This window comes from Squalius cephalus, assembly GCF_949319135.1.
Source record: "Squalius cephalus genome assembly, chromosome: 6".
Taxonomy (NCBI): domain Eukaryota; kingdom Metazoa; phylum Chordata; class Actinopteri; order Cypriniformes; family Leuciscidae; genus Squalius; species Squalius cephalus.
The window spans coordinates 18,074,702-18,094,777 of NC_137127.1; the positions used below are offsets into that span (position 1 = coordinate 18,074,702).

The 20,076-nt window shown below is 37.0% G+C and overlaps 2 protein-coding genes across 7 annotated transcripts; one reads left to right on the forward strand and one right to left on the reverse strand.

Moving 5' to 3' along the window:
- The first annotated feature begins 204 nt into the window (after window positions 1–204).
- terb1 (telomere repeat binding bouquet formation protein 1) lies at window positions 205–16,131 on the forward strand. 6 transcript variants are annotated; one of them, XM_079874570.1, is made up of 21 exons: window positions 205–401; window positions 525–595; window positions 1,050–1,160; window positions 1,282–1,410; window positions 1,520–1,648; window positions 1,776–1,836; window positions 2,489–2,586; window positions 2,724–2,852; window positions 2,939–3,091; window positions 3,173–3,304; window positions 5,493–5,618; window positions 10,016–10,128; window positions 10,489–10,692; window positions 10,804–11,096; window positions 11,462–11,526; window positions 11,661–11,756; window positions 11,919–12,188; window positions 12,489–12,530; window positions 13,989–14,059; window positions 14,354–14,521; window positions 15,101–16,131. In XM_079874570.1, exons 2-21 carry the CDS (start codon window positions 589–591, stop codon window positions 15,146–15,148), a joined length of 2,445 nt encoding a protein of 814 aa, XP_079730696.1. In that variant the 5' UTR covers window positions 205–401; window positions 525–588; the 3' UTR covers window positions 15,149–16,131. The 6 variants fall into 6 exon arrangements, with proteins under 6 accessions (XP_079730696.1, XP_079730698.1, XP_079730699.1 ...); XM_079874572.1 differs by having other exon boundaries at window positions 14,354–14,488; XM_079874573.1 differs by having other exon boundaries at window positions 10,489–10,602.
- Window positions 16,132–16,278: 147 nt separating this feature from the next.
- LOC307160446 (uncharacterized protein) lies at window positions 16,279–18,551 on the reverse strand. Its single transcript, XM_079874576.1, has 2 exons — window positions 18,414–18,551; window positions 16,279–17,301 (listed from the first exon to the last, which is right to left on the reverse strand). The coding sequence occupies exon 2, from the start codon at window positions 17,291–17,293 to the stop codon at window positions 16,631–16,633; it is 663 nt and encodes a 220-aa protein (XP_079730702.1). The 5' UTR covers window positions 17,294–17,301; window positions 18,414–18,551; the 3' UTR covers window positions 16,279–16,630.
- Between the last annotated feature and the right edge of the window lie 1,525 nt (window positions 18,552–20,076).

The window sequence follows — 20,076 nt, forward strand, 5'->3', positions numbered from 1 at the left end:
GTGTACTCTACATTTTACACTATGATTTTACAGATTACTGTAAAAAACAAAAACAAATATATATATGTGTGTGTTTTTTTCGTAACTAAACACATGTATATATATATAAATGTGCGTCCAAAATAAATCATATAAGTTAATTAATTGCGATTTTCACGAACTATGCTGTTTTCATGAGCGGCTCAAATCACGTGATTCAAAAGAGCGTCACATTACGGAGCGGGAATATGGAAATCTTCCGTTGAAATGTTGTTAATCAATCAATAAAATGAATGCGAGAACTGAGGGAATTTAATGACTCTGGCCTAATCATAATTAAAACATTTCTTTTGTAAATACTTAAGGATTGTGGTCCGTGGATATGATGTAAGTTAAGCTAACCAAACCCTTCAATCGTGAAGGTAAATATTGTGGCGTCCAGTGAAGTTGACGAAATATTTTTACTTATAGTTATTGTTATTTACTTACTGTTAATATACCATATTCTAACAACATTTGTGATGTTTTTTTTTTTTTTTTTGCAGGATATAGTGACATTTTGATCGCATTGGTGGAAAGGATGGTTTAATGAGTCCAAAGAAATGAAAAATGGAAGGTCAACATCATATCATAATAGAATAAGTTTAATTCTATAAAACAATACGATAACTTGCATTAACAACATTAGTTAACACAATTACATAACATAGATAGATAACTGACAAATGCATAACTATAAATATAATTTATTCATACTTGTGCGAATTATTAATCTGTAAACAATTATGTAATGTTTTAATGACTAATGAAACTTATTATGATGTTATTGTTTCAGTTTCTAGTAAAATGCTTTACCATCTCTGGTTTGTTTTCTGTTGAAATCTACCTGGTCTGAAGTGGCAACATATAGGCCTATATATATATATATATATATATATATATATATACATATATATATAGGCCTATATATATATATATTTATATTATTGCACAGTACCCATCTATTGTACAGATCCAAGTATGTATTTTACTTTACAAGCTAAATGATTTAACAGTGTTCACTTTTTCAGCTACTAAGACAGATTTGCGTCTGTTACTGGAATGTCTGAAATACCAGATGAAATGGCCTGGCTCACAGAAACAAGCTCTTCTCACTATCATCTCAATCTGCAATCAAAATGGTCTGATTTACAGCTCAGAACATACTCATATGACACAAAAATATGACCTGCCTCAAACAAACTTGAAAATATTTGACTTGAATGACACTTTTGATTTTCTTTAATGATTTCTCTGTATCAGATCAGTATGTGGAGTTCTTCAGAGAGATTGGAGGAATTTCCTTCATCTATAACCTGTCAAAGTCCAGCACTTTCTCTCAGGTTAAAGAGACCGCTCTATTTACACTTGCATCCTTAGCTGAATTGCAAGGTTTGTATGCAGTTTATATATATATATATGTATATATATATATAAAATGTGGTTTTATATTTGTATTTGAGATTTTATATTTAACTATAAACACATTTTCTCCCTGCAGAGAGCTGTAAACAGACACTGTGCAGAGAGGAGACGTTTCGTGACTTAGCGCAGCATCTGGAACAGACAATGCCACTTACGGAGAAAAGAGTAGTGGTGTACTTGCTGTCTGTATTGGTTGCCAACAACAGTGAGATTCACCATAAAACTTACATCCAATGAGACCATTCCTGTGCTGATAATGTGGTTTTATAGAGTGGGGAGAGAACAGGTTGTCAATTCACAAATGGTTTGTTTATCTGTGTTTTGTGTTCCAGGATGTGGACAGACTCTTGCTAAGACCTCCAGATGTATCGAAACCTTGCTCAATTTGTTCAGGTATGCATCATTATCTGCCATTATTTAATGTATTTAATACCTTTACATTTAAATCTGTGATGTCACATAACCCCCTGAAGGGTGTTAATTGCAGCGAAACTGAAAAAGTAAAGTGTATGGTGACCATCTGCATAATGTTTAAATAGTTTTATCCCAATTAACACCTATAGGTAGGAAACTCCTGTGGAGAATGCGTCACAATATGTTAATGATAATAAATGTCAAGAATGAAACCATTCTGGTGAACGGCAAAGCATCTTCAATGGAAAGTAACTTAGGGATTGTCCAGCCAAAAATAAAAATCCTGTCATCATTTATTCACCATCATGTACAGTAGTTCCAAACCTTTATGACTTTTTTTTCCTTATTTTATTTTGTGTTCCATATAAGATCAACATGAGGGCGAGTATTTTCATATATTTGGTGAACTATACTTTTAAATCTCCAAGACTGGATAAATGAAAACATTCCCAAACAAAATGTAATATGCTTCCCTACTTGGTGTGGAAGAGGAACATTTCAAACACTGTCTGGTGTTTGTTAAAGTGATTCACAAAAATCCAGATTAACATCTGGAAATGTACTTAAACACTCCTTTGCTGCTCGACAGGACCAGATTTCAGTTTATTTTCTTTCTTATGCCACTTTTCAGGCATAGTTTTCCAGATCCCAATGACTCTTATGAGCAGCTACAGTTGTGGGCCACTGTGTCCAGTGCTCTCTGTGGCTCTGTCAACAACCCTCAGAATGGTATAGTTATGTTCTCTATCCCTTCTCTCCCATTTACCATCATTATACCCCAAACTGTTATGTAGATTGAGAGAGATTTTTCTGTACTTATGCATTTGAACACTTTGACAATCTTCCAATGTATTTGTTTATGACAGAGGAGAATCAGAACTTATGTATGCATGTGTTTCCCCTGGTGAAGACCTGGCTGCAGGAAGTGGCATTGCCCAGGGCAGATTTGGCACAGCCTATATGCTCATTTATTGGCATGACTGTGGCAAACAACCGTGAGCACAAAGCACATCAGCACAAAATAACATATAATGGCATCTTATGTGTTCATTTTCCCATCTCATATGAATGTGTTTTTCAGCTTGTGCTCAGGAGTATTTTGTGTCAGTGGGAGGCCTGAGTTCACTCTCAGACACTCTTACCAGAGTTTTGTCTCAGTCTGCACACTGTGCTGCTGCTTGTAAGATGGCAACGGTTATCACTAAAACACTCTCGGCCTGCATCTCAAACAACGGTAAGATGAATGCATGCACACCCCAATAGATCCATATTGGGTTGTTTTGAATGCTCTATTTCCTTTCTCTTTCTGTCTCAGAGCAGTTGGTATCTTCTTTATCAGAGTTGAGGGTTATTCCAGGGCTGTTGTGTCTGTTGTCCAGCCCAAACCTTGACCAACAAGACCGGCTCGCCGTGGTGCTGACGATTGGACACCTCACGGATGCCTGTGGTGAGTGTGTTGGTAAAAGACTGGAAAAATGACATGCATTCCACCAAATTCAAAAATGATATGCATTTTGATGATGCATCATAAAACATTTCAAACATCTCGTGTGTGGGAAGAATTATCCAAAAAAGAGTTCTCTAATGCCTACTTCAAAAGCTCACCAGAAACTACTCAGTCTGGGTACCTTTAAATGACTATAATGATCAAACTTTCATCTGTGCTAGACCAATCTTAATCTACCCTTCTAGATGGGAGTATGCAGATTGGAAATCAGGGTTGCATTCAGTTCATACACAAGCAAAGCTCCAGTATATAAGTGCTTGCAAAGTGAACTCTAGATTCAAATTTCTGCTACTTTTTATCATTCTCAACAAATTTCTGCAATTAGCCAGATGCACTTAAAGGGATGGTTCGGAGTAAAATCAACCTAGGGTCCTTTGCTCCATGACCTCGAGCCAAACACCCCCCCCCCCCCCCCCCCCCCCAGAAGCCTTTTTTCCCTTGGTTGAACATTATTAAAGTTAGAGATTATTTAGACAAATCAGCCGGAAGGCTTAGTGCAGGCGCTAATGGATCCTATGATTTATCTCGTAAATTACCCCACTAATAATGCCCAGAATGGTACCAAACTTACACAGTAGTACAAATAGTTTCTGTACTCATAAAACAAGGCATTAGAAAGTTTGTAAGTACATCAGGAGTTTATTTAAAAAACACTTGCCTGACGGCTCATGCTACTGCTCACCCGGACGTCGACGTCACTTCAGTGGTTTGGGAAAAGCACATAAAAGTCCTGGCAGAAAGCGATGCATAAGGATGTAGTGTAACGACGCCCAGTTCCAGGAATGCACTAATATTTTGTTGGTAGTACCAGTTTGCAACAATTATCAGTTAACACTAAGTTGTTAACACTACGGAAAAAAATAATAATTTGTTGTTACACTACATCCTAATGCATCGCTTTCTGCCAGGACTTTTATGTGCTTTTCCCAAACCACTGAAGTGACGTCGACGTCCGGGTTAGCTGTAGCATGAGTCGTCAGGCAACTGTTATTTAAATAAACTCCTGATGTACTTACAAACTTTCCAATGCCTCGTTTTATGAGTACAGAACCTATTTGTACTACTGTAGAAGTTTGGTACCATTCTGGGCATTATTAGTGGGGTAATTTACGAGATAAATCATAGGATCCATTAGCGCCTGCACTAAGCCTTCCGGCTGATCTCTAAATCTCAAAATAAGGTTTAATAATGTTCAACCAAGGGGAAAAAGGCTTCTGGGGGGGTGTTTAGCTCGATGTCATGGTGCAAAGGACCCTACTGTAGGTTGATTTTACTCCGAACCATCACTTTAAAGGAAAAGTTTGCTGAATTTATACCAGCTTTTTATTGTTACAATGTCGGTAGTATACAGTATGTAAATGAATATTGTGTACTCTTTTTCTGCATTACCTGCACCCAGATATCCCTGTTTATTTGTTAGAAAACATCCAAATGTGTCATCCAGAGGACTTTAGACAGCTCCAGGGATTTTTGTCTAGTTATGTAGCAGCACCAATTTCAAAAAGTTTTCGCATTACTTCTGCATAGCCAAGCTTAACAGACATTTAAGATAATATTAAATTAAATGAGTATTTGCAAATGAATTATGATTTGTCTTCATTCTTATATCAATATTTTTTCCAGCATATGTTGAACCACATATGGGCCTGTTTACACCAAGAGTGATAACTATTACGATAAAGATACAGTTTTAAAAATCATTCTAAATATAAAAGAATTGCAGAATCCACAACACAACGATAATGGCACGAAGAAACAATATATTTGGAATCACTTTAATAACGATTTTGTTCCAGCTGATGAGCGATAAAAACATTGACAACCAATCAGTTTCCATCCTGCTTTGAAGAGCTTGAGCATTTAAAGTGACAGACGACACATCCGTAGCGGATGCTTAGAATAAACAGAATGAAATTGTGCATTGGTTTTGATGCTAATGTAGTTATTCTTATAGTTATATTTATAGTTATCGTGAAAGGGCCTTAGCACTGCAAATAATTCAACTAATACTAACAGTATTTGTTTACATAACAGTATAGCAGTTTTGTTTTGCTTCCTTTCAAGCACTGAAATCTTGATACAAATCTGGTATACTGTTGTAATTATTCTGTCTGTTCTGTCTTTGCAGTAGAGCATCAATCTCAGTTGTTGTCAGCTGGAGGTTTGCCCATTATGATTTCGCTGCTCACTGAGGCCAGTGATGAAGAGGTCAGAAAGGCAGCTGTGTTTGTACTGCACACCTGCAAAAGAATCAGTGAGTTTTTTATATATACGTTCACACTATATGGCTGTAGTAGCTTGTGATGGGAAGTTCAGATCATTTTACTGACTCTGATCTTTATATTTTGTACAGCAAAATGAACAAACTCATTTGCTCATTTCAGCAGAATTCAAGTAAAATGTTACTTGTTAATAATTCCAAAGTCAACATCTCTTGCCAAATTATGAGAAACAGAAATGATTCATTATTTCGTGACAGCCACTTAAGCTCTGCAATCTGTACAAGAAACAGAAATGATTAGTTAACCTACTAAGTCTTCTGGTCCGAGTCGTTCGTTCTTTTGTCACGTAACAGCTCTATAGACTGAAGCAATGGAGTCTGTAACGGAAACAAATGATTAGTTCACGTCCCTACTCCCGAGTCTTCTGGTCCGAGTCATTTGTTTTTTGTCACATGACTGCTTCACAGCTCAGTATTACAGTCAGTAATACTAATGTAATGTTGTATTTGTTGTATGTTGTATTATATTTAGGAATTATTCAGTATAAGACCATAGTTGAATACTTCCATAGAAGCACAGTTGCTTCAGACAAGCTCATGGCCAGACAAAAACAGATGGGTCAAGAGCATTTGCGTTTAAAACATCATATGGCGACAAGGTGGAATTCAACATTCGAAATGTTGAAAAGATTCACTAAAATCAAGGATCCAGTCATCTCCACCCTGGCACTCACTAATGCATCTCTGCCAAACTTGTCACCAGATGAATGGGAAATTGTCAGAGAAATTCTTCAATTTGAAAAAAAGAGTGTGTACTATGTTTGTAATGTCTAGTGCAGGGTTGTCAAAAGTCCTGCCCGTGAGCTTATCTATTAAAATACATTACATGTGGTACGTACGTAATCGCATCATTTACAATTCATGCAGTTTCACAGTGTCAACACAAGGTGGCAGCACCACATTTTAGGCCAGGTGTTGCATGAAACTAAATTTGACAACTGATAAGCGCTGCCATTTCTGTTGCTTATGAGAAACATTAAACGTGGCAAAAACGGCACATATAACTTAAATAACAGTAGCCGTTCTAACTCAGAAAGAATATTTAAGTTTAACCCTTTAAAAATGAGGTTGGTCAAATTTTACAGATGTTACTGTTTGTATTAATGAAAATAAGTTTACATCTGCAATTCTGCATCCTAACTCAAGCTACTGCTACGCTACTATCAACTAAAGCTTCTGTCAAATGTTCATTTCCAAGAGACAAAACATGTAGGCTACTATTATTAATATTATTTTATTAATATATAGCCTATATAATGAAGGAAAAGTATCCGGCCCCCAGGCGTGTCCTGGCCCCTGTTAAAAAAAGTTTAGACTCTCCTGGTCTAGTGCATCATTGCTATACTGAAAATGTGTAGGCTGCTACACAGATAATTTCTATTATAAAATAACTGCACATGGAAGGTATATTAATAGTATACTTTTTTAATTAACATGCGACTTTTTTGTAAAAAAACAACAACTTCTAAACTTTTTTAGGTGATTTATTATTGCACAAAAAAAAACTGTGAGTGAATTATGCTTGAATCCTAAATACAAAACAGTGTCAATGCTGAGTTGTAACATTGCTATATTTCTATCCACCTTATTCCTGACGAGCTTACTGCGTTTTGAATTATGGGTGCCGGTTTGGGGAACTTCCATTCAAAAAGACTGAACTGAATCATTTCAAATCATAAGGTTGCCCTACAAATAAAGCTTATCCGTCAGTTTGACTCAATGAGCTATCAGTTTTCTTTCATAATTTATTTAAGAATAACATGAGAATAATGTAACACTTGGTATTTTAACATGACATGTTATCACAAGAATATATGGCAAGAGCTCTTTTCAGTCACTGCACTCTTTTCCTCGTGATTAATTTATTTTTTCCTTTTGCATTTCGCTGTAATAGTATGAAAAAGGTCAACATATACTGCACATTTGTGATCTGTTCTCCCGATTTAATTTACGCTATATGCCATTAATAATTCACTGGAATGCACGAAGAATCTCGTTATTCTCCCCAAATCCTCACGTCTCTTTCCAGGTTTGTTTTCACAGGTAAATACAATTTATTATCTGTCAAAATGACTGAGATCACTTTGAAATAGTATCACGCAATGCTGAAGTAAATATATATATATATGTTTTTTTTTTTATTAAAGGAGAACTCCGGTCAATTTTAACATTGAGCTCATTTTTTTGTACATTTGGAGTGCTGTCAATACAGAGAACAACGACAAAAATCGGTGTTGCCTACACCGTGTTATCCTCTTTTTAAAATTTGCACCCTGTTGACTTCAATGGGGCAAGTTTTAAACCTGCTTTTAGCCTCTTAACATCCTTGATGTGTCATTACAAGTGCACAGGTCATGTGAGTGATTCCTTTAGAGTTAACACGGGTGAATCTGACTGCAGTAGATGTGCAAGATATGAATAAAAATGATGTTATTTCAGCCAGCGCTCATACCTGTATTTACATCCTGTTTTCGGTCGAAGCCCACAGTAATCAATTGTCGAGTTCACGCGCATAGGTTTAGTACGTACGATCATGCGCCCGAACTCGACAATCGACTACTGTGGACTTCAACCGCAAACAGAATGTAAATACAGGTATGTGCGCTGGCTGAAATAACATCATTTTTACAGACAACTCGTTATTCCAGAGTCAGTAAAAGATGAGTTAACTACACATCACTAGTAGTAGCATGCAGAAGTTGGCATGCAGGGAACAAAGAAAATGCAAATAAAAAAATGCAAATAAATGTCTTCATGAACACACCTGAAAATAAAAGACTTCGAGAAAGCCTTATTCAGGACAATACAAATACAATAGACGCACACTGCTGCCTTTATTGCAGTGGTGATGATATGCTATTAACTTCAGGTGCATCATATCACACAGCAGCACTTAGTTAACAAACCCCTTCTCTTAAAGTCCCCCTACAGGCAATAATTGTATCACTTGAAACTAAAAGCAAGCATTAAATAAAAAAGAGGAACAAATAAACATTAAAAGCAATAAACAGAGTGCTTTCAGTATTAAAGAGTAGGCTACATCTGAAGAACAGTGAGTGATTTTCCTCTCTCAGCTTTACTGTTGTTTGATTATTACTGATGGCATCATAGACAGCGGGATATCTAATAAGCTGCATTCACACTAATGCACAGATCTCTTTTGAAATATAAGATGTTTTTGTCCTGTCTGTTAAATCCCGTAAGACACAATTGATTGTGTTTACATTCATTTTTGTAAGGAAAATAACAGCGGGTGAGACCGTGCACTGCAAGCGCGAGTTACTCACAGCACATATCCTGTGCAATGAAGCCTGTGAATGTTCTTGTAATTTTCTACAACCTTTCCAAACTTTATGAAAGCCATTTATCCATTATTTTATGGAAGGTTTATGTGGTGTATGTGTGTGTGAGGAATTGAAAGCAAGCAGAATACGGATGTTCCTAAAGCATACACAGCGTCATCATGCGTTTGTGGTTAAAAACTAAGCTCAGAATCGATTCTGAAGCTCTCAGGATCGATCCAGAATCGTTGGAGAGAGAATCGCGATGCACCGTTTTTTACACAATGGCAAGTGGAAATATTGGTTTAATTCAGCCATATATGTTTGAGCCAGAAACTGAGTCAGAAAAAAGAATTTGACCCGGTTCTGTGGGGGTGTTTGAGGGAGCTAAGCACCCTCAAACAAATACAAGAGCACTGTAATAATAATATCATATTGACGAAACAGATTTGATGAACGCTCCAGTGCGTGTTTGTGTTTGCACTCTGGAGAATGTCAAATTATTTACTGTGTTGAACAATGTAGCCAATCACAGACATGTTTGGTAATCTCTTGAACGCAATGACCAATCAGGGGTGTTTAATTTAGTCAGAATCCACTCACCTGTTAAAACACCAGAGTTTTTGTTCAGTGCCCAGTTCTGCACGCTTGCGAAGTGTAGACATGATGTAAATAAGAGGTTCATTGTGCAGTGTAGACATCTTCATTGAATTTAACACAAACTTTGTGAGATCGCAAACTGAGATGAGTGACAGCTTTTTAGTGATTATAGAGGGAGTTGTCTTTTCGGGCTTTCTAGACTATACATATAATCCATTCAGAATTAGAATAAAAGTGGACACATAACGGTAATTCATATGATTAGCCTTTGGCTTGACTATGTTATCAAACAGCTAATAATGTGTTGCTAATATTACACTAACCATGTTCCTGTTCACCATCTCAACGTAAGACGACTGCCTTCTAACAGAACACAGACATATAAACAACATTAAAAACTTGATTTTCACCACAGAGGGTCTTTAATGTCTTGCTTCTGTTAAACATTGGCTCATGAGGATTGGACATTTATTTCCCTTTCCCACCCAGCTGAATCATTAGGCGCAGACATGTCCAGTATGGATCTGCAGGAGAGTGAAAAAGAGAAACACTTGCGTTCAGCTGGAGAAATCCTCCAGAGAATACAGCATCTAGAGAAAAAGGTATTTGTGAATGTATATTTTTTCAAGGCTATTGTGCATACCTGTAAATGTCATATTATAATGTGGATGAGACAGAGATTTTGGTGTTTTTAACAGATGATGCATCTGTTAAGATACCCTTTACTTTAAAGAAAAACTTTAACACCTCCAAGAGCATTCTTTTGTTATTTTGTCCAAATTGCTTTAACCAGATTTGATAACAGTCCACAGAGCCCTTTACTTTTAAAATGTTTAACTTGAGCATGCTTACATTTCATGGTAAAGGAAGAGTGCGCTATCATTCTTATTACTCTTATTTGTATTTTTTTTTTTGTATTTGTATTACTCTTATTAAGCCTAATTTTGTATTTTGATTCTCAGATGGGTGTGAAACTGTGGGAAAGAGCCATTGAAAGCCAGCAGCACAGCATGCAGAGGTCGGCCTCATCTGTGGAATGTAATGAGGCAATGTGGGAGGGCCCTGTGATGCAAAAGGTCAGAGTTCATCTTCGAGTGTGTGAGTCTCCTGTAGGAACTCTTGAACATCCAATCACAAATGAAATACCGTACGACCAAGAGAGCTTGGTGAGAATCACATGTAAACACATACAACTTATAGTAATGTGTAAATATTATTGAGCATTCTGCATCAGCAGTTTTAACAACATAAAATTGTGTGTTTGTGTATGTGAGCAGCAGTGTGTCAGCTCTGAAGAGTGTTTGAGTCCTGCCCAAGTCACTCACTTCAAAGGCTCTAGCTGGGAAGAGAGCAATGTACAAATGAGAGAGAATGAGAGGAATATTGAGAGGAGTGACAACCAGGAGACGAGGAGAGAGAGAGTTGTGAAAAAGAGAGACATGGAGTGGAAAATGAAGTCTGAAAGAGTGGCGAAGAGATTAAAGATGATGAATTTGGACTCAGATCTTGATGGCAACAAACGTCTCCAGCACTGCAGCACGCCAACAAGGGGCAGCAGAGATACACGGGGGTAAACAAACATCAATTATTGAGTTTTGCTATTACTGTTTTGCTTGATACATACACTGTTTCGTTACATATAATTTGGCGAATAGAGTTCAAATCAACGTCTTTTACAAAATATATTGTACACTTGTGGCCAGAAAATGTAAACAAATAGATTTTTTGTTGGAAGAAAATGTGGTACGGATAGTACAGTATGAGTTATTCTTGCTTTCCTCATTCCTAGTTGTTTTATTCATGATTAGAATGTTCACATTAAATCCAGATTCACATAAAGAATTTCATGTCAATGACTTTTCAAGACAGAGTCAGTAAATTTTTCCTCCTCGAGGGAGTGACATTTCTCTCCGTTTTATTTTTCTTGGGTTTCAGCCCAGATATTTTCAGACATCCTGATCCCATGAAGAGAAACCAGTGCACGCAACCTCTCTCAGATGGTAAATCTTTCTTAAAACATCACAATCTCTTTGTGCTAAATCACAAAAAACATACTGATTTATTTGAGTAATCAAGTTGTTTGCTGTTCATTTGATGTTTTAGATAATGGATTTGTGCTGCGTTCTGTTTTTAGATGAGATGTCTCTGTGCTCTGAGCTGTTAGACAGAGAAATTAACAGGTTTCTGAAGCCGCCCTCTCCAACTAAACCCAGCAATCTACGCTGTGCAGGTGTGTGTCTGTATAAATGCAAACGAACAACACATTAGATAATAAAAGCAATACATTCTCCCACTTTCTGGTTCTTTTGTACTCTCATTGTTCTTTTTCCCTCACATATTCATTTTATCCATGCTGTCACATGCACACGCATGCGCCTTTTCCATCTCCCAGGTTGTGTGAAACATATGAATGAGATGGACAGTCGTTCATTTGGCGCCGTGTTGCGTAGCTGCAGGTTTCAGTGTGACTTTCACCTGGTGCTACAAGAGGCTGAGGATCGATTCAGGAGAAGCCAGCAGTTAGAGAAGACTAGCCACAATTTAACACACACTCATATCAACACACACGGCAAAAACAACGAGCACAGCACATGCACTAATGGGGATAATAAGAGGAACAAGAGGGAAAAACACAGACTGAGTCACCAACCATCAGACGGATGTAAGAGACCGCATCCACACAGTCTTTCACAATGTCTTTGGGATTGTGGAGGAATGTGCACCTACCTCAAATGTTTAGAAAGTAGCTTTGATAGAACAAGGCCTGGAGAACAAAACACACCCTCATGAGTTACATTTATCAATGTAGGAGATGCTTTCATTCAAAACGACAATGTATGTTCAGACAAAATGCTAGGAATTATAATTATATACATATTCTGAGGATCTATTCATATTTTATACACAGATGCATTTTGTGTTTTCTTTTCTGCTTTGAAATTCTCAGTGTTTCTTTCTTCAGGTTTTAGGCTCACACCACTGAGAAGGCCGTGCGAAACATATGGTAAGAGAAGTGCTCCTTTCCTGTAGATGTATCTGTCTGTGTCACTATAAACATCTGCAAAAAATATATTTTTTGATAAATTATGTGTGCGTATGCAAAGAACTGGGTTATATAATATTGAATAAGGTGCTGTTCTGTAACACGAGACTCTCCTGTGCTTTCCACTTTTGTCTATGCTTCTGAAATGTCTTTCCAACTTTACTCTCAGTTTTTTTCCTTTGTGTCCTCCTTTTCCCCTCAGTCTCACTCATTCCATCGCCGAGTTGTGGTCTCTGAGTGCTGTTCAGTTGTTCCTATGTGGCTTCTTTCCCATAACCTCAAAACTTACTCACTAGACTTTCTAGAGATATTCTCACTATAATTGTCAAGTAAATGGTAATGTACCATCATCCAGTGATAATCGCAAGTCTGGATAGTGCGATCTGGACCCCAGTGAAAAATAAAAAAATATTACAGTTTAGTGGCCATTATGCAAAAGTACTTTACCAATCAATGCTCCAATTGACCAATCAGTCATGTATTCTAAAGAACCATGTTTATTTCAGCTGGATGTGTTTCTGTTTCTTTAAATTAAATGTTTCTTTTTTTATTTTTATGCATCCAGTCAACTAGAATAACTCTACTAGAGATTCTATGATGATCTTGATGGATATTTTACATTTTATTTTTAAAAATGTTTGCACCAGCTCTGCAATTCACTGGTATAATGTCAACAGATGAGGTAATTCAAATGACACTTTTATGATAGTTTGATTATAAAATATATTTGAGACTAGATAGATGTGAGACTATAGTTTGGATCAATCCCTTTTCTTGGCATTAAACATTGACATTACAGTAAAGAATAGCTCTTTTGGCATTATCCTGAACATTGTATAAGCATTTGTTTCATCTTGGGAGTGTGTTTGTGTGTGTGTGAGAGAGAGAGAGAAAGACAGATAGTTGGAGCATATGTGTAGGTAAGATGGGTAACTAGATTATGGGTCCCTGGGGGTTCTGAGCTCTAGTTATTGAGCTGTTACTATGGAGACTAGTCTGTTTTGTACCACAGACAACAAGCACACACTCAGTTGCACTTACAGGATTTTCACACACTGTTTCACTTTAGATCGGTGTGTTCCAGTCTGCCAATGCACACGTTCACATCCATACATGCACATACACACATGTTTTGTTCTTCTCAAGAGTTGGTGGAACGAATGTCTTTCATGCTGAAAGAAAAAAGTCCTGTCATAGTCCTGCTAAAGAACGGTGTGTGTTTGTTCTGTACATTGTTCAGTACTGTGTGTGTGTGCAGTTTCACAGTCTGCCCACTAAATCATTCTAAAGATCAATACACCTCCCTGCTGCCCTGTGCAAGTCCTACCATTAGTATTGCTGTTGCCAGCATGGACACATTTTGAATGCTTTGGTTCTTTAATTCCAAGGAATTATTATACTCTTTTTGTTTTCTCTCAGGCCCAGACATGGAAAAGAACATGCATCACGTACATAAGAAGAAAACCTCAGAATACTGGCTCTCAAAAAATGTATGGTACTGTTAGTTTTAGGTGAAAGGATTATACCATGATTTCACACTTTTTTAGATGGCGTTTTAGATGTTCAGGCATTGTACAGTTTTATTGTCGTCATAATATTCTAAGCAGAATTAAAAAAAAAATGCAAATGTAAAATGCAATAACTTGCTCTTTCTCTGAAACAATTCAAAGGTTAATTTACTAAGCAGTTATGGTATGAACAGGCAATGTTCATATTTTTGCACTCATGCATAATCATCTTCAGTCCACATTTATTCCATAATTTGTAATTGTTTTCTCGTTTAGTCTTCAGGCAGACACAGAGAGAGGCAGAACTGGTCTGCTGATGAGTTGCGCTATCTCAAAATGGGTGTGGAAAGGTTTGGTCACTCCTGGAACTCCATCCTCTGGACGTATCCCTTCCATCCCAGTCGCACCAATGTAGGCCTGGCCAAGAAGTACCACCACATGCAGGCATGGCATGACCAATAGTGAAGATATGTTTTCTGAATACTGGAACAAAGAACGTTCACTCAATATTTTACCCCAAAATCAAAAGAAAAAATTGGTATATTGTGCATAAAAAGACGATGACAATGTTTTGCATTGTGACATTCCTAATTTTTTTAGTGCAATGCAAAAGAAAATCCTCATTCTTATTACTGTAATGCAAAAACTACATTGTAAATAATATATTGTATTATCTGTTATTCATTTTAGTATGACTTTAATTAAAAATATCCATGCTTCCAACAGGATGATTCACATTACAGTAATGAGAAATGAGAGGAGTGCTCAATTTCACATTGTAAAAAATCATAATGGTACACATTGCACGTACACATAACGTTCACATAACATTGTGTGAAACAAATATGCTAAATACATCAGATGGAAGTTTTATTGCAGTGCTGTTACCTTTAGGGCTATGGAGTTATCTAGCTTTTATATTGTGAAAAGAAGTGCACATATCGTATTCTTGCTTCCTGTTTCATTTCCCCAGTAATGCTCTTTCAGAATCCTAATTTTTCTCTCTCTCTCTCTTACTGACAGAAAGCCAAAGCACAGGGTGTAGATCTGTCTGGTGCAGGAGATGGATAAAAACATCACCAGATAATCTCCAAATGGACTAATGTTCTGCCATCTAATCTTTAACGATTTTTCACTATTTATGTTCTGTCTTATTTAATAGAGTAATATATTGGATGTTTTTGTTTTTGAATTGTTTAGATTTGCCCTTATTTTTCTATATAGGTGATGTGTTAGAAAATAACATTGTTTGTACTAAAGAGAAATGGAAAAAGTTGTGTTTTCCCTTAAGGTAACAGTTACCTGTTTATTTGTTTTCAGTCAAATCCACTTGATTTGCATGGTAGGCACATATTTGTATAAAGTTTCCATTGTGCAACTGTTGATTCCACAGTGTCCATGTCATCTGTATTCGTTCCTCTTATGGCTGAAGTACACAAAGCTCTGTTATACAAGGATAATGAGGCATGGCATTTCCTTGAGATTCCAGCAATCGAAAGCAGCTTAATATTTCATTAAAAACTTTGTTACACACTAAATACAGAAAACTCAGTGGAAGGATGTTTATTTATATAAATCCAAAGTTTCTTAGGACAAGAGCCAGAAAGTTAACCTCAAGAAGAAAAAAAAAAGTCCCATGAGACCCCTTTTCTCTGGAAAGAATGTTGCCCCTCTCCCCAGAAGCTTCTCTGAGAAAACTTAAGATGTGTGTAAAAGAGAGATAGTGGATGTTATCTTCCCAGAGACTTCCCGGGAAACTCCTGTGTTTTGGGATAGTTCATACATTACTATGTAGAGTTTGGTCTGTACTCCAAATTATTTCTAACACATTACAGCACTGTGGTAATTTATTTTCACAGACTGCACTCATCTTGATGTTTTGTTCAGATGTTTGAAGAGATGAATACATACCACAGATTTGATTCAATGTATTTCTAGTATAAAATACAGATCAATGAAAGAACGTTTTTGAAATGTGTTAGTCTTTATTTTAACTACAATCATTGTTTTAATGTACATTCTTTTCCTCTTCTATGGGAGATTGGGTGCACGTTTCATACACAATTGCCAAGAGCTTGGAAGAATATAGAAGAAGAAAAAAATCAGATGGCTGGTTTGCTGCTTGTCAATGAATCGGTAGGCATAACATTAAGTAATGTTTGTTAGACATCTGAGGTGGCTCGTTTCCTTATTTAGAGGTCTCTTATTTTCAACTTCTTCATGACAGGGTTGTGCAAAATTCAGAATTTAAGAATTGACTTTATCTGACTATAACCCTTCAAAAATCAAGGCTTTTTAAACTTTTGTCCAAACATTCAAATACAGATTTGACTAGCCAACTTTGCTTTTCTTTTTGCTTTTTCATTTAATTTACACTTCTTAGTTTCAAATTCAAATTGCTATCCCAGTTCAATTCTGAATGACACGCAACCCTGTTTTATGACTACATCCTCAGGGGAAAAAAATACATTTAATTGTTCATTAATTTCTTGAATATTGTTGGACCTAATGACCATCCAGCTGCTACTGTTTTCTAGAGGTGAGTGTAGTGATTTATATAATGTTGACATTGTCAACTGCGTTCTGTCCCATATCTTCCAAAGTGAATGAAGGATCCGAGTTAGGGATTGTGGATTCATGGGTCAGTTTACAATCCAGGAGGTCCAATGAGGGCGTCTCCACCTTATCCAGACATTCCAACAAATCCTTGTTCTCAGCTGGTGCAGGACTACTAATTTTGTCTTCCATCATCTCGCTGGTTATGGCTTCACTTGCCATTGTGACTCCAGTAATGAGGGCTTCAGAGATTGGAGATTTCAGCAGGTCATCCAAGAGACTGGGTTCTTGAAGAACATCAGAAGCATCGAGATCAGCTGCAGGTTCAGACTTCTGCTCTGGAGCGGCAGGTTCCTTCCCGATCAGGCTGACGGATGCCAATGCGGACTCCACTGCTTCGATACCTTTGTTTACAACATCTTCCACCGGTGCAGAAATCTGTTCAGTGACTGCATCGACCGTTTCTTCAACAGCTTGTGTAATGGTCTGCAGAACACTGGTTGAAGAGGCAGGCTTGGCCTCCTCTGGAACCTCACATTTCTGCTCTGCATTCTCAGTCACAGTGGAGTCCTCTGGTGTTGTAGACTCCTCTACAGCTGGAGCTGTTGTCTCAGCTCCTATCCCTACTTCACTCTTCTTCCGACTGAGCTTCGCTCCCATTCTGCCCCCTTTGCAATAGAGGGATACATCACTGTTATTTAAGCAAGCTCACACAAACAATTATTTTTATGATGGTCTCTCGCACCACAAAATATGGTGCTGGAAAGATTCCAACACCAGTTTAGGAAAAGATTAGTATTAATCAACAATCTTTTGAAAAGAGCTCGAACAAATGGGCCACAGGAAGTGGCTTTAGCTGGAATAACATGATCAATTAATTACATGATAAAAAAAAAAGTCTTATACTTTTTATTCTTTCCAACTAAATTAAGAATGGTTGGTCAAAATTTGGATGACATGTTAAAACCCTACGTATTATGGGGTCAGGGTGTTTTGCATACCGTTTGTTAAGCATCAACCAGTGGAATTATTAATGCACATCAAAATCAACTGAATTACTAAGATTAAGAAGTATCATAACCACTCGTTGAAACTTGTGCATTACATGTGAACATTTTTGTTACTTTCATAGCATACAACAACCATTTAAAAACAGTAGGATAGAAGTCTTGAACTATAATGCTAAAATTGGGGACCAGCATGGGTTAACAAGGTTTAGACATCAGAACATCATGTTCTCTTGTGGTTTTATATTGGCTAGAAAGTAGGAAAGAGCCACAAGCTCTGATGGATATCAACAGCTTCCTATTTTAAAAGCGGAAAAAATTGCTGTTTTTATTTTGTATGCATTGCTGGAGACTTTAAATAAAAGCTTCTCAGAATTCTAACCATCACCGTATTTTAGAAGAGTAAATTTAAGAGTGAGACTTTATTATTCTAACTCACTCAGCCACACCTTCCTCCAGCAGCTGAAGAGCTTTGAACATGGGTTTCATCTGGGGACCACACTCTTGAAAAGAGGTTTAAAACACAACTTACGCTGTCAAACGAAGTTTTAAAAATAATACACCCTGAAATATCACGGTGGAGTTCAAACCCGTTATAATTTTCACCACTGACGTGGCATCAGAGCTGGGACAGAGGGACAAAGCAGAGTCCTACTGAGAGTACCGATAATCATGATACTTTTTTATCTTTAACATACTACACATACAAACGTTGCAAACATTGCAAAGTAGCTATGCATGCGTTGCGAATTGTATAACCAGTATAAACCCACCTTTTTTTGACCGGTGAATGAGTGGAAACGCGAGTAGATGCAGGATCAAGGATGGTGAGACTGACTGTGCAAAGAGGAAAACTCGAAGATGGTGATGTACAGTTTCCGAATGAATCGCTCTTTTGAGCCGATTCTTTTTAATGATTCGATTGAGCCGATTCTCAAAGCGTTTGTAATTCAATGGGCCTTCTGTGAAAATTACCTGACATAAAAAGTTGACGGCTTATGTAAATCAAATAATAATTTGCACACTGTATTTAACGGCCCTGTATGCATAAAAAGAAAGCAACTTCCGCATGAGGGGTGACTCAAAAGAGCCGTTTTGAACCAGTTCAAAGGAAAAGAACCGAGGCAGTGTAATGAATCAGACATGTTAACCCTGAATGACTCCTCCGTCATTTTAAACAGGGCTGTCGGAAATTTCTGCGTCCCACAGACACTCCCACAGACACTCCACCCCCCCACCCCCCAAAAACGTCACGGACTTCTTTTTAAAATGTGGAACTATTGATTAAAGTGAGTCATTTTCTGCCTCTTTGACTCCACAAACGGTTCAATAAATCACAGGCATTTTCACTCAGACTGTTACACACACAACAACAACAACAAATAGGTCTACAATTGATCCAAATTTGAATCCAACTGATTTCAGGAACATCTGCATGCATCATCCTGTAGCTGTAAATAATCAATGTCAGGGTCAGAAATGAGTGAATTCAAACATTTAAAAAAGGCCTAGTTCATATTATAGCTTAGTAGCGGCCAAAAGTGATGTTTTAATTGTGATAACGCAATGAAACATGCCAAATTGTGCAGACATACTTTTTACCCAGGCTGTAACACAATGAAATTATGCATTTTAACACATGCAAAAACAAGAGAGAACATAATTATTAATTTAAAATATTATTCGCAATAGTAATAACTGTTTGTTGTTTGTTGTTTTTTTTTTTTTTTTTGCATAGTAAAATAAAACCTAGCTGTAATTGATCTAGTATGGTTATTTAAAAATGTATATATCACTTTTGGCAATACTATAAAATAGTCCACAAGATGGAGACAGAGTTTACCTAATTTCTGATGTAACTAACCATACAAATGAAGCATTTAGTCCTCTTTTCATTGTTTGCTATTTTCTGTTTGCCTCAACATTTTTCCTTTTTGATTTGAACCAGTGCTTCATTTAAAAATTTGTATGTAAAAATGATCCCATGACCCTGATGGTTTATATCTTCCCTTTTAATAGTCTGGGTACCACATGTCATCTCCATCTCTTTATATCTCTCTTGTTTTTGTCTGTTTGTTGTTGTTTTGCTGCAGATGATAGCAGGTGTTGTTGCTGTAAGCAGTAATTGTACAGCTGAAGTCGTAATTGCAGAGCTGTGAGAATCGGCTTGTGTAATGAGTGTGAGACAGAGAGATGAAGCTCTTATCACTCTTAAGACTCTCAATCCCTTCATTTCAATTCCTCTCTCTGTCTATCACGGCATTTTCATGCTTTTTCTTTTTGGAAGGAGCTTTTGGCTCAGAAAGTAAGGGATGATTAGAAACGTGTTATGGAGGAAAGACAGTAGCAAAGTTAGACTATGTGCTTATGTTTTCCAGATTTATCCCTGTTTTGCTGTTCTGAAATTGTCATCTCACCACTTAGATACACAATCCC

Coding starts and splice junctions, on each gene's coding strand:
- terb1 (XM_079874570.1), top strand. Junction 3,092..3,172: donor GGCCTGCATCTCAAACAACG/GTAAGATGAATG, acceptor TTTCTGTCTCAG/AGCAGTTGGTATCTTCTTTA. Junction 11,097..11,461: donor GGCAGCAGAGATACACGGGG/GTAAACAAACAT, acceptor CTTGGGTTTCAG/CCCAGATATTTTCAGACATC.
- LOC307160446 (XM_079874576.1), bottom strand. CDS start 17,293: ATGGGAGCGAAGCTCAGTCGGAAGAAGAGTGAAGTAGGGATAGGAGCT.